This window comes from Anarrhichthys ocellatus, unplaced genomic scaffold (assembly GCF_004355925.1).
Source record: "Anarrhichthys ocellatus isolate YVR2014 unplaced genomic scaffold, GSC_Weel_1.0 scaffold1, whole genome shotgun sequence".
In the NCBI taxonomy this organism is placed as follows: Eukaryota; Metazoa; Chordata; class Actinopteri; order Perciformes; family Anarhichadidae; genus Anarrhichthys; species Anarrhichthys ocellatus.
The window spans coordinates 2,462,000-2,475,724 of record NW_022280031.1 but is presented as its reverse complement, the minus strand read 5'-3'; the positions used below and the strand labels follow the sequence as shown (position 1 = coordinate 2,475,724).

Sequence of the window (13,725 nt, the reverse complement as noted above, 5' to 3'; positions counted from 1 at the left end):
GATTGTGTTTTCTCTACCTTTTCTCCTGAGCGTTTTGTGTTTTCACAAATCTCCCCCCCCCCCCCTTTCTACATTGTCTCTCTTAAATCGCTTCACTTAAAATGTTCCAAGGAAGTATTCAGTGGCTTGAAAATTGCCAACAGGAATGGTTTGGGCTGCGTGTCAGTCAGAATATCATCATACCATCAAGATAGTTAGCATTTCCAAAAGGAAAGAACAGTTTATGGGTGCTTTAGATATTTGTAAGGGTATAGGCCATAATTGGCCATCAAATATTTTCCCAACCATCTCCAAGAGATATAAGGCTATTGTTCTTGTCAATGAAAAAAGAAACACCTTACATTGTGGTCAAAATGAAAGGGAACCCCACCAGCTTTACTGAATGTGCAAACTGTATGAAAAAATAAGTTATTTGTCAGGATTAGTTAATGTACGTTAATCTACATGCACATAATGAGAAATACTTGTGATCACTGATAAAGAGCCTAAGCATGTGCACTTTATTCATGGGCAAATGTATTTATTAAAAAAAAAATCATAACTGCACCTACTGCTGCGTAGTTGAATTATGGATGTCAAACATCTTGAGTAGAGTGGATATGTCTTTACGTGTCACAAGTGCAATTTTCTTAACTTAATTTTCCCCTGCAAGCAATTTGTCATCCGGAGGCCATTAAATGGGAAGCATATTATCTTTTTAAAGGGGCACAGAGTCACCCACAACCCTCCCACAGTTGCTATAAACAAAATGGCCTCGTTTAGTGCCGCATTTGGAGCACTGGGCAGTGAGGGAGGACTCCCTTTAAACTTTAAAGGCGGTGCTGGGCTACAAAGCGCTGTGATATTGTAGAGTGGGAAATATGGAAAGCACTCCAAGTTTGATGATGCAAGCCACACAGACTGCTGTATGTTCCGTCAAAAGTGAGAGGGTGGTCTAACCTCCATCGCCAATGTAATAATGGAAGCAGTGCTGCAAGATACAAGATTGTTGCATCAGCTGGGCCACAATATTTACTGAGTTTACTGCATATATGAAGAAAAGCATTTAATCAGCGAGGCACATGTGTTGTGCTTTTCTGCAACATCGTGCTGTTTCCTAACACATGTAAAGATGGCAAATTAGACATAAAGTACATGTGCATGTTAGCCTGACCTTTTTACCTCTTGCCCTCTCTTATCTGTCATGTTTTCCTCTTTAGCTCAGTTTTATTTAGCCTGACCTCTCCTTCTCTTCAGGTCACGTTATGGTTCACTCAGGTCAGTTTACGTTTCCACTTTGCAAAAAAAAGCCTTATCTTGTTTTTACTTATGGCCTGACTGCTGAGCCTCTGGGCGTGCTGACATTCTTTTCCCTTTTCTACCCCCGCTCGGCCACAGAGTCCCAGTCACACCTGCAGACACCTGTGCTTTTGTCCTGACTCATGCCTCCCACAAACCCCCCCCCCCGCCCTGCACTCCCCGTGCCTGTGGCCATTTCAGAGCACAGTCCCATTGTTTTACTTGACTATTCAGTTAGGACCAGATAATAACAGGAAAGGGAGATTCATTAGCATTTTCTTCAGCACATCATGATGAGTTGTTCTCTCACTTAAAACAGCTGGAACCTCAGAGAGTTAAAAACTGGAGTAATTCATTAGGCACAAGTTTATGTAGCTCGTCAAGTCTTATGGCTAAACCAAACATCGCTTGAGTGAATGTTTAAAATTGCTTCTTCGTGTTAGTTAGGTCGGAAATGGGCTTTGTGATGGCTTTAGCGTGTGTGTGTCTGGGATCCTCTGGAATAACCTTTTTAGTCCTAACAAGTCTGTGTAATGCAGCATTTTTTTGTAAAAAGAGTACAAGGGCACGAGTGGGCAAACCATATGGAACAGATTGTCCAGCTTCTTCTTCTGCCGCTATGTGTCACTGCATGTATATTTTTCTTTTTATGGCCTTATTTGAAGCAACACTTAATGTTTCCTGGCTTTCTAAATAAAATAAGTAAAAATACAGTTAAGGCTACAGAATGCCACCACCACCACTGCTAAGGGAGTGTATTTTAAAAAGGCAGAAAATACCAGTAGCAGCAGAGGTTTTAAAAGCCACTGACCATCTTCTTAACCCCCCCCCTCAGTCGCTGGCCTGACACACCCTGCCCATACCCCATTCCCCCTGTTTGCCTTTTATGTTGTGGACTCGACCGTGCGCCCACTTCAAACCACCATAAACATGTCGGTCCATGATGACAGAGTCGGCCCCAGGACGTTTTATATAAATTGACCTCAACTACAGCTCATTAGAAGCCCTAAATTGGAACCATGCAGCCTGGGAAGTGTAAATGTTACATCAGGAGAGTCAGTAGCTTCAGGGGGTTCCAGCTGTACAGGTCCTCACTTCTGTGATGTAATTCTTTACTTTTATATTTAAAAATAAGTTATCTTGTTGTTTTTTTTCTTCTTGTCTTTTTAGAACTGGTAAAATCATGTCGTTTAGTAGGATGTCTGGGAGAAGGATTTTAACATATTGCTGAAATTGTTTTACCTGCTTATCTATTTCAACCATCACCTGTCAACCTCTTTGGTCTGGTGCTAGCACATGTACGTGTTGTACGCTTCATTTAGTCTTTTCCTGAGACTACCGCTCTTTTAATGCAGAATGGGTAGTCCACCCAGCTCAAGTATTTTTATTAGCCTGTGATATAACCTCAGTGACCTGACTGGACATCAAGACACACGCACTTGTCGTGACTTTAACTTGTTATCTCCAGTGACAGCACGGCCTCAAGTTGAAGATTTTTGACGGACTAAAGTATACTTGATGGTCAGCTCAGCTTCTCCTCTGCATTCGTTTCTCCACATCACGTCTGTCGTCCTGCATCCTGCCTTAATTGGCATCCTTTGTTTAACCGCCTCCCTCAATAAACAATACAACCACAACTCCCCTGTCCTAATCCCCTCTTCTCTCTCCTGACTCTGCTGGAGCATCGCTCTCAGTAATTACCCCTCTCAAGCTTGAGAGTGGAGTAATTGTCCTGAGTGTAACTACAGTGGCTCTCTGAAAAGGGGTCATTGTGTGGAGTTAAGACTTTACTAGAGTGGACGGCTTTGTTTGTGCTGCAAAAGATAATGAAAGTATTTGGTTGGCCATGGTGAGTTGGAAATATAGTAAGATATGAAAAGAACGACAGTGAGTGAGGAGAGGATGAGGCGTGGAGGAGTGAGCTTCATTCTCAGAGAGCGACTGCTTCTCGTTTTATGCATTTTAAAACACCTCTATAAATACGAATAACACCAGTGGAGAACATGCTTTTGAAATGTCTTTACTTTTGAAAGCACCAACATTGTCATGATTTCACACCACAACTTTTACAACGTGATTACCTTTATGAGGTGTAATGCTTTATCACTATGTACAGTATCTTATACACTCATTTCACAACAAGTCAGCAAACAGTGGTAGTTCGATTCTATGAGCAAAATTATAAACAACAATTTATGCTCTTATGTTTCTTTGTACTGATGCAACATAGTGATCTTTTCATTGTGGAAAGTTACATAAAATATAGAAAATACATAAAAAAGTAGAAAAATAACACACCTTACAATATCTATATATTGTTGTAAATATATAGTATGTACAAACAAGGGGAAACCCTTATTAATCATTACTTCGCCAGGTGTGGAAGATTTCACAATTAAGAGATTATATAGAAATAGTTTACAAGCACATCTAAATTCAAGATCTATAAATAAATCTTTAAAAACATAGTCCCAAACTCCACGTTATATCTAATAAATAAGAAAAAAAGTGTTAATTTAATGCATTTTATTTTGTTATTGGCCAACTTTAACCATCTTGCGTTTATTCAGGCATTATATTTCCTGCAGGGTGCAAGATAATCTCCCATGTGTATAATTTAAGACATAAATTAGATTATTTATGTAAATATGAAATTAAATTAGACATCGTAAGAAGCAAACAGCAAACAAAAGTGAAATGCAAAACCCTTTACATCAAAATGTGTGTGGCAACAAGAAGCAGTAAGTAAGATCGTCCTTTGATTGTTTCAAGAATAATGCATAAGTATCAAAGTACAGCTGTAAATCAGATTTTTCTCGAGGCATGCAATGCTCCATCAACTCCATCATCCTAACCATAAGTCTCCTTCTAAACCTACTTTCCTTTTGCGGCTTCAGAGCTCTTTTCCTTCTGCTTTCGCAGATTACATTTCCCCAGTGGTTTGCCTCATTTTGAAGGCAGAAAATGTGTGCATGACTGTGTTTATTTGTATGTGTGTGTGTGTGTATGTATATATGCATTATATATACTGGTACATTTGCACATATTATATCTGTGCTTTTGTATTTGCACATACGCGTGTTATATCTGTGTCCATGTACACCATGGCTTGGTTTTTCATAGTTATGTGTATTTGTGTCTGCCTGCATACATTTGTGCATTGGTTCGTGTTTGCTGGCTTGCCCATATTTGTGTGTGTGGTCCAGAGAAAATGAAGTGATTGCTACCTGCAACATGCTCAGTCATTTATCATATCAACTCTTTTCAAACATGATCTGATATCCTTTGTATGTCTTGAAACAAAAAACTGTCTTTTTTTATTGAAAAGGTGAATTTTTCCACCATAAAAAACCAACCCATCATGTCTCAAATGGTACTAGATGGAAGACTTAATGAAGTCAGATCTCCAACAGTCCACTGCTGTTCTCCACTCCATTAGGTGTGCCAGTCTTCTCATCTCCGTTGGTGATTTGGTCAGTGACAGTATTGGTGGGCACTGCGCTGGCGTTGAGCTCTGTGGTCTCCTCACTCCGAGGATCTGTCTCTCCCTCCACAGCTACAGCTTTACCCTGCATTGCAGAATCTGCATGGGTCTTCTGGTGCTTGGAAAGGTGGTCGCTGCGTGTGAAACGCTTGTTGCACAGTAGACAGGTGAACTTCTTCTCCCGCGTGTGGGTGCGCACATGCCTCTCCAGTTCGTCTGAGCGGGTGAAACGCTTCCCGCAGAACAGCCAGTTGCAAACAAAGGGTCGCTCGCCAGTGTGCCATCGCAGGTGGGCTTTGAGGTGGGAGGCCTTGCCGTAGACTTTCCCACAGCCTGGGATGTGGCAGCTGTGGACTGGCTTCTTCCTCAGGGATGCAGCCGAGGCCCCCAGCCTCTCCAGCTCCTGGCAGTTGGGGCAGTCACATGAGGACCTGGTGGGCGCACCCCCTCCGCTGTAGCCCCCTGATCCCCGAGCAGGCTTTAGGCCCATGGGACTCTCCATCGGCACAGGCTTGGGCTTGTACATGTCCTGGGGCAGCATGTGCTGAGATTGCTGGAGGAGGTGTGAGGAGGAACCCAGCCCCACAGAAGGGTAAGGAGCCGAGTTGAGTTGTGTAAAGTCGGTGCTGTAACTGGACAACTGTGGGCTAAGGGAGGCCTGTGGTGCCACAGGCTGCAGGGAGGCTTGGAGACCTCCGTCCGCCTGGGGCTGGGTTGAGGACAGCCAGTTGGAGTTGGGGTGGACATCCCACCAGGAGGATGTGGCATTAGCCGGAGTACCAGGGTGGATACCGGCTTTATACCAGGAGCCATAGGGGTGTGTCATATCCAGCGAGGTGTAGACACTGGTGAGGCAGTCAGCCGTAGCGTGGGCCTTGGACACTAAAAGAGACGGGTCCTGGGAGATGGAGGTTTGGAAGGAGTGGGAGAAAGGGTTATATTCTGTAGTGTAGCCTCCGGCTGAAGGAGGGGGGCTTCCAGTGGGGGTAAGCAGCCCGCCACCTCCTCCTCCTCCAGCTGTGGTGAAGGAGCCAGTGTAGGAGTCTGCCAGGCCACTGCCGTCTGCGGTCCGTCCGTTCTTAGATGCCTGAAGGTCAGAGGTCATGGTGTAGGACTTCTTTACTGGAATAGCGCTGCCAATTTTACCTGGTGTAGCCGAATCCCTGACGGGGCTTGTGCTGCCAAACTTGTTACAGGTAGCAGTTAACATAGCCAGAGGACTGGAGCCATAGCGTGCGTCTTCCTGGAGGGGAGGAGACAAGGGAGAAAATAAGACCGTCTGTCTGCAGGAAATGGCTGCTTGCTGGTGCTGCTTCTGTCAGTGTCAACTCTAATAAAAAACGTATGTAAGACGGCCACCGCTGGATTTTCCTGCTCGCTCCATTTTCAAAGTGGTCAGAGCAATTTCAAGCAGTGAATGTTATGCTTGTGTAGGTTCTGCTCTGCTCAGCAAAGGGAGGAATTCCCTTAGTCTTTTGTTCCACTTAAACCACAAGCTATTCATAATTTTGCATTCATGTTTGCTTTAAACTTTGACCACCTGTCTTCACGGTCTCCAACATACATAAATATATATTGTTAATCACGTGTAGCCGCTGGACTGTTAACTGTAACAGTGACTCATTCATAGCAGTTATTAAGAGCTATCTTTCTTATAGTAGTCACCATGGCATTGAAGATTTTCGACAAGCTCATGGTACGGTCTGACTATTGTGCTGTTTAATTTTCATACAGATCAAGTTGATTTTTAATTTATAACATTTCATGTACACATTCAGAATCTTAATTTTTCCTTTCCACTTTTCTCTACCAAAGGAATTTCCTTCACATACTTTTTTTTTGTATTCCCCTTTTCCATGTGCAGGGAACTAAACACCATAGCACAACATGTCAGAGGCGCTGTGTCTGTCTTTGCTACCACACACTGTACACGTGGATATAGCTGATGACAAATCAATATTATAATCGTATTATATTTCTATAGAACTTTACAGTGTTCATTTTGTAAGGGTTAGTTTACTGATGTTATTGTTTAAGTTGCATGTTACCTGCTATGGTATAAACATAAGACTATTGTGATAATCCTATGTGGAATAAATATGTTGTACCGTTGTCGTTTTAAGTCCAGGCGTACATCTCTTTTTACTCCTAGCCTATAGCTTTAATCAAGTGTGAATAGAATATTATCATATCTTTAAGACGTAATCATGGTCTTTCTATAAAGACTGACTCTCTTGATTCAGAGGTGATTATTGGTCATCTCCTTCTCTTCCAAACAGCCCTGGGGTCAGCCCAGTTCTCAGGTTAATCATGTTTCATCACAGACTTTTAGGTTTTTTACTGCTCCTACAATCGCTGCTGTTCTCTTAACTTCTTGCTCCATCCACTGACATCTGCACTTCTCATGGCCACGTGAGATAACTATTAAATAGTAAATTATCTTTATACTTTTCTATTTGCTCATGGATATAGGAACCTTATGCCCACAGGAAACGTACATCCCAGGCTTATGCAAATATGAACAGAGTTAAAATGTGAGTTGTAAAGTTACATGATACTCAAACTCGGTCAGCAGCTCACCCTTAAATTGCTTTAAATCACACATTAAGACCTAAGCTCTTTCTTCATTAATGCACATTATGATTTTAATTATCTTGTTATGTCACATATTATTTATCAGTGATACATTATTATTAAAGATTATTCTTCAGACTTCAAATACCTTCAAACCAAACATCATAAAAGTTGAGTTTGTATTAAAGGAAAAAAAAGGAAAAAATATATACTTACAATTACATTCCCTACCTCCAGAATAGATGCGGCCATCCCTGAGAAACAAAATCCTAAGGAAGATGAGGGGAGCGGAAGAAGTGCAGCTCTGAGTCCCAGGACAGTTTGGAAGAAGTTGGGCACTCACGCGGAGAAGTGTTTTGAGGCACGGGAAGCCCGCCCCCTAATTACAGGCTCTGGGCTCTTTGAAGACCGCTAAGAGGCAATACAAACCCAGAGATAGAGGAAACTGGAAGGAGATTGGTGGATAGAAAGAGGACATCCCACCTCCCCAAACAGAGAATGTCGAATCATTTTTCAAGATAAATGCATGAATGGGTTACTCATCAATCACCATGTGGACATTATTTCAGTTTCACTGGCATTGTTTTTTCCACTGGGATTAGTCCAGTGGAGTCTGAGGGGAAAGACTCCAGTTTAACATCATCTCACAGAGAATTATCTTGCCGGATGATAGATTTAGATAAGCTGTAAATTGTGTTCATGCTGTTAGACACATTACTGAAGGAGCACTGTAAATAAGAAGTGAAAAACGACTACATCTCTCTCCTGTTGTCCTCCGGAGAGAGGTAGAATAACAAAAGAACAAGTAGCCTCGGGCTGTGCCACATAAATAAAAATAATTAAGCTGACCGAGTCTGTGGTTTCCATCCGAGATTTTATTATTCTGGCTTCAACCCTCTCTCTGTTTCCAATATTCTTAAAGGCAGTTAACTGCTTTATAGACACTAACTGTAATGGTTAAAGAGACTGAACTACAGAGACAAGCAAAGCAGGAAAGGATCAAGTCATTAAATAAAATAAAGAAGAGATTATTACATCAAATAAAATGAAAAAAGAATATGGTGAAATTAAGAGGGGGGAAAGATTGTTTCCTCAAGTAAGACGTTTGATGAAAAGATGAAGAAAAGAGGAAAAGTTGGAAAATGTAAAAAATAAAAGGTCTAGCCAAAGCTACAAGAGGTACAGTTTTAAATGTGTCCAAATATTTTCATTTATTTTTGAGTCTTGTTTAGAAATCTTTCAGAGGGAAAATATGTATGCCCTTATTTTGGTAATTTACCGATTTTAAATTTATTTCGTCCCCAAACTCCGTGTAAGCTAATGGCAGCGGTGTCTCTGCCTGAAACTAAATGTAAACTATTTAAAAACTACAATAAGAATCATAACTCCATACTGATTCATTATAAAGCTTTAGGTTTATCAAATACTCCAGAGAATTATTTATCTTTCACATTTTTTTTTAGATACAAAATAATTGCACAAAGTATTTTTTATTGTTCAACACATTTTGTTGTTGCATAAATTTACATATATCAAATATTCATATACAGTCGAAACAAGCAAACATATGTAAAATGCAGTCATTAACTGCATTCATTTTAAACAACTTTATTAACATTTTTGTCACAATGAACACACAAGGAGAAAAAACACAATTCTTTGACAGAAAAGTATTATTTAAAAAAGAAAATAAATCTGTACTGAAAAAAATATGCTCTTAAAGTTATAAAGTTCTCTTATCTACCTTATTTAATATGCCATTATTAAACCGTGTGATGTTTATGAACTGAAGATACAATAGATTTCAATAGATAAAATATATTTTGTCTTTCAGTCTTTAGAATTTCATTTATTGTTTGAAACAGTCAACAACTCAACTCTCGATCTCGGGTGAGACAGATTCTCAGCGCCTTTTTGTGGGCGTCTCGTTTTCTGAAGGAGAGCACAGAAGATTAAAATTGTTGTCAAAAATAAACATATAATTTCTGTCCTTATTTTCTCCTCAATTACAGGGCATGGTCAGAGCTGGGCTTGTCGTTCTGGAGAGTCTGGCCCTCACATGAACACAGCGGCTATATTTGGCAGTCTGCTCTCCAACTGACCTTCATCCCTTTATTTCTTATTCCAGAAGAAGAACAAAGGCTGCTACATGCAGCAGTATACAATGTCACACACCCTTACAGGATTGTGTTTGCACTCATATAAACCTCACCTCAAACTGAAGGCAAAGTGTCACAGAAGGCCAAATATTACAACACCTGCTATCTATTTCGTCTCTCTGTCCGTCTGTCTGTCTATCTATCTGTCCGTCTCCTACAGATACATGTGCTATACGTGGCAGTCTTTTCACACTTTTTTAGGCATTTCCCTGCCCTCTCATTTCACACATGGTGTGTTACTGGTGTAAATCTTTAAGTGAAGTGTTCCTTTTCTTCTTAGCGTTCATTAATGCTTTGTGTTTTACGCTTAAGTGAAATGAGAGGGGAGGAATAAAAGCTCCTATACTGCCGCAAAAGTGGTCCGCAATGGACCACTTTTCCTCATTTTTATAAGACTTGTAGTAATATAAAACTTTAGCGTGTTCCCATTTACAGTTCTCTTCAAAAGAGAGCAAGTGAGATATATAATTAGAGAATGCGTTAAGCTCTTAACAGCCTCTTCAAAAAGCTTTCTCTGCTCTATTTACTATTTTCTGCTCTGTGTGGTTTCGATTATTTGGGTACATACAGTAGGCACTGCAGGCTTGATGAACCTCAGGGCGTTGGGTGGGCACCATTATGTTCCCCGAGGCTGATTATATGTTTCGTATAGTTACTGTCCATATGACAGCTATCAGTTGTATTAGTAGCTCCAGGTTTTTATAGTGTTGTTGCTAGCTCATTAGCCCGAACCAGTTTGAATGCAACAAGTGGCATGATTGTTAAATTAACAAAAATAACAAAAAAAATGTCAACTTCTTGTGATTTTCTAAGCTTTCTAATTAGTTAATTCTGGTCCATCTAGGCAATTGATGACATACATAACCCAAGTAAGCATGTTGCACCTTTTTCCTTCCATGTTGCCAGTTGCCCGCAGAGGATTCTGGGTAAAGACCCCAGTGTAAACATTTCAGATCTCTGAACTGTGTCTCAGTACTTGATGCTCAAATATACCAGAACTTTGTTTTTGATTGATCAGTGTTTTTAAAAGTTAGTGACGGGTCTTAATGGATAACATCGAACTTGTAGTGTTGTATTCAGCTTCTGAATAATCTTCAATGCCTGCACACTGACCAAAGATTCCTCTGATACATCTTCAGAAGCCTGGATTCAACAGCATAAACCTTTATCCTAAAACAATAAAGCCTCCTTTACCAAAGTTGTAGTCCTTATTGTGCGTGTATACTGACTTCCATAAACCAGACTGTCAACATTTTTCAAGAACAGACATAGTTTTCTAATTGCTGTATTTTATTGTTGTTGAAAATAAATTATAAAGTAATCCAAAGCCTTGGCATCAATTTCTCATGTATTCGGTCACTGGCAGAATTTTTAGCCTTTTTTTGTTTTCAGAAAAGCTTTCACTTTGGTAAAGAGCAGGAAGCAATAAGACTGTCTCCATCATGTTCACCAGTGGTCAACGTTTCCGTGCAAACCTTCTGGTCGAGCCGTTTCACGCGGGCAAATATCTTTTCTTCTGGTTGCTCAGCTCTATAGAAAATGAAACCACTCCCAGTCGCAAGTTTTATTGAAGTGATGGCAGTGAGAGCGCAGTTTGTTTTCCCACAGAGGAGATAGACTACTACTCCTTGTCTCAACATAGTTTACCTTTTGCTCTTGGCACCACAGGAAATAAAAACTTGGTGGTGAGTTTAAATGGCATAAGTTGTTTGTCTTGCGTGCCAAGGACCCTCAAGTGTGTGAATAAGAAGACAGAGGTGATGAAGCATTACACTCCTCTTAGGGCTGGGTATCGAACCTTATTTACCTTTTGAGTTACAAACTAAATGAGTCTGTAGAACCTGGTATTGATAACTGTCTGATACCAACCCTTGTGATAAATACTTGGTCTTGTGAAGTTGCTCTTTGTTCAGACATTTCCTGATAAAACTATAATTTTGCTAATTTTGAGACTGCATTAAATCAACGTATCATCATACAGTTGTCAAAAATAACTTGTTTGTTACGTAATTTAAGTAATGCCACTTTCCGCACTTATTTTAACCCAAACCACGATCTTTTCCGAAATCTAACCAAGTTAAAAAAGTATAATTTTAGTATTAGTGCCTAAACTCAGACATTACATATTAGAAACTTGACTTGAAATTTCAGATGGTTTTACTAAACAACATCTAGTTTGAACCCTTTCCTCTTAATGAATCATGGTGTCATGTGTATATTATATATATCTACTTATATGCATGGTGAAGACTATGACAACTCTGTTTTTGAGTTATAAAGTAAGTTAAATATCAGAGTACTAACTTGAGTAGGAAATTACAGTTGTCTTTCAAGCACTGCAGGCATGCAGTACTCCCAGCAGCTTCGTCATACTTTAATACATGCCAGTTCATTCCGCAGGCACCTTTTCATGAAATAATAGTGAGAAGTTTGCCATGTTAGTTTGTCTTGGAGGTAACACAAAAGCACAGCTGCATGAACAAACTAGCATAGAGCAGTGTGACTCCCTAGATGGTAGGCTGTGTCTTTACATCGACATCACTGGTTTTTAAAGCATCCTTCTTTTGGGGGTGAATGGCCTTCTGTTTTCTACATCGGTATTAAATTGGCCTCTCGGTATCATTAGGCCATTACAGCAACCAAGTAAGTGTGTGGATCAATGGAATATCTCGCCATAATGCATTTCCCTTTTCATTCCCCTCTGGGCTGCAACCCTCAGAAAATTAACAATGTTAATAATACTGCGACGGAGGGGGAAAATTGAAATGATTAGATGTGTTTTACTTCGCCGCTGATGGAAATGTGGTGAAAGGGAATCAGGGTCAGGGATAGACTTGCCTTGCAGCATGACTCTGTGCTATTTTCCAGGCTGTGTGGTCAAAGATTCAGAGAGCTTGTCAACGGAAAATGAGAGAGCAAGAGAAGTGGGGGAGAGGAGAGAAAGAGGGAGACGTATAGACAGAAAGACTGGGAGGGGGGGTGACAGGATGGTGGGTTATACAACACGGCAGTTTAATATCGTGTTCATTTGCCCTGCTGTTGATGCTGCTGATTGTGTCACTTATGCCTTTTTGAGCCCGACATAAAAAAGCGACAACATGCTTTTAATAAAATGACCTGACTGGCTCGAGTGGCCTGTCTCTACTGTGGGGCATGTTGGTGGTTTTGAGTAATTTAACCACCAACGGGCTGCATTTCAACCAGTGGACAGAACATATTCAGTCACCAGACACGGTGGTAATCACATGTAGCAATGAGAAGAAAGTAATCCTTTATGCAAATAGAAAGGATGCTTAATGTTTCGTGCTGCTAGAACTTTCAATATTGTTTTGAAAGAGCAACATCATTTCCACCCCGAGCAAAATGCATTCCTGTCTCGCTGTGATGTCTCAGTGACCACATGTCAGAAATAATCCCACATGGCACTGAGGAGACATTCATTTTTTACTGTTCTCAGAATGACAGAGTTATCATCCCACTTTGGAATTACAAATGTTGCTGTACAGAGTATTACATGCAAGTATCAGCGCTCGAGACACAGAAGTCCATCGACTCCCAAACAAATCCCAGTCCACCGCCTTCTTGCTGTATACAAGCCGACATCTGGTCTGTAATCTCTCCGTCTGTCGAGGAGACCTGTGGCCACCTAATGATCCCAACAGGCGTCATGCATGCAATTGCTTGGGATGGTGCAATGACAGTCTCTTTCAATATCTCTTTATACATACTTTGTGAAATGAGAGGGACTTTGAGGAGTACGACCTTTTTTACTGGACACTGCAGGTTATCTGGGGAGAAACATACATACAGTGTTTCATGGTTGGACATTGATCCTTAATATCTTTACTGCATCTTAGAAAAACCCTTTTATACACTATCCACAACGGACTGTAATGTAATCACATCGGGCAATTCCTCATCGTCAATTTACGTCCACTACAAATGCTTGTTTTTTCCTCTGACAGGCTTGTTATTTTAAGTATCTGGCAACATTATGGAAAGGACCCTATAGATAAATAACATTTAAATTACCTTTAGCTTTCTGTTCGTCATTGTGTCATATGAGTGGTCCTGTGTGTGACATAAATATTGTCATCTGCCCATGTCTGTGAGGATCCGCGTGGACCCTATGTGGACTATGTGCAGCCCAAAATCTGTGACCACATGGACCGTACACATATAGCATATAGCATGATCCAGTTTCATTCCACATTCCACTCCAGTTGGTGG

The 13,725-nt window shown here is 40.6% G+C and overlaps 1 protein-coding gene across 2 annotated transcripts; it reads right to left on the bottom strand.

Annotated features, from left to right (window-relative positions):
• Window positions 1–4,676: 4,676 nt before the first annotated feature.
• On the bottom strand, window positions 4,677–7,588 carry sp7 (Sp7 transcription factor). Of its 2 annotated transcripts, none has more exons than XM_031844791.1 (2): window positions 7,553–7,588; window positions 4,677–6,005 (listed from the first exon to the last, which is right to left on the bottom strand). In XM_031844791.1, the coding sequence occupies exons 1-2, from the start codon at window positions 7,586–7,588 to the stop codon at window positions 4,677–4,679; spliced, it is 1,365 nt and encodes a 454-aa protein (XP_031700651.1). The 2 variants fall into 2 exon arrangements, with proteins under 2 accessions (XP_031700651.1, XP_031700660.1); XM_031844800.1 differs by having other exon boundaries at window positions 7,568–7,588.
• Window positions 7,589–13,725: the final 6,137 nt, after the last annotated feature.

What these genes read in the sequence shown, in the direction of transcription:
- sp7 (XM_031844791.1), bottom strand. Translation starts at nt 7,588, where the DNA reads ATGGCCGCATCTATTCTGGAGGTAGGGAATGTAATT. An exon ending in TGGAGGTAGGGAATGTAATT is followed by an intron (nt 6,006 to 7,552) that starts GTAAGTATATAT and finishes CCTCCCCTCCAG; the next exon opens with GAAGACGCACGCTATGGCTC.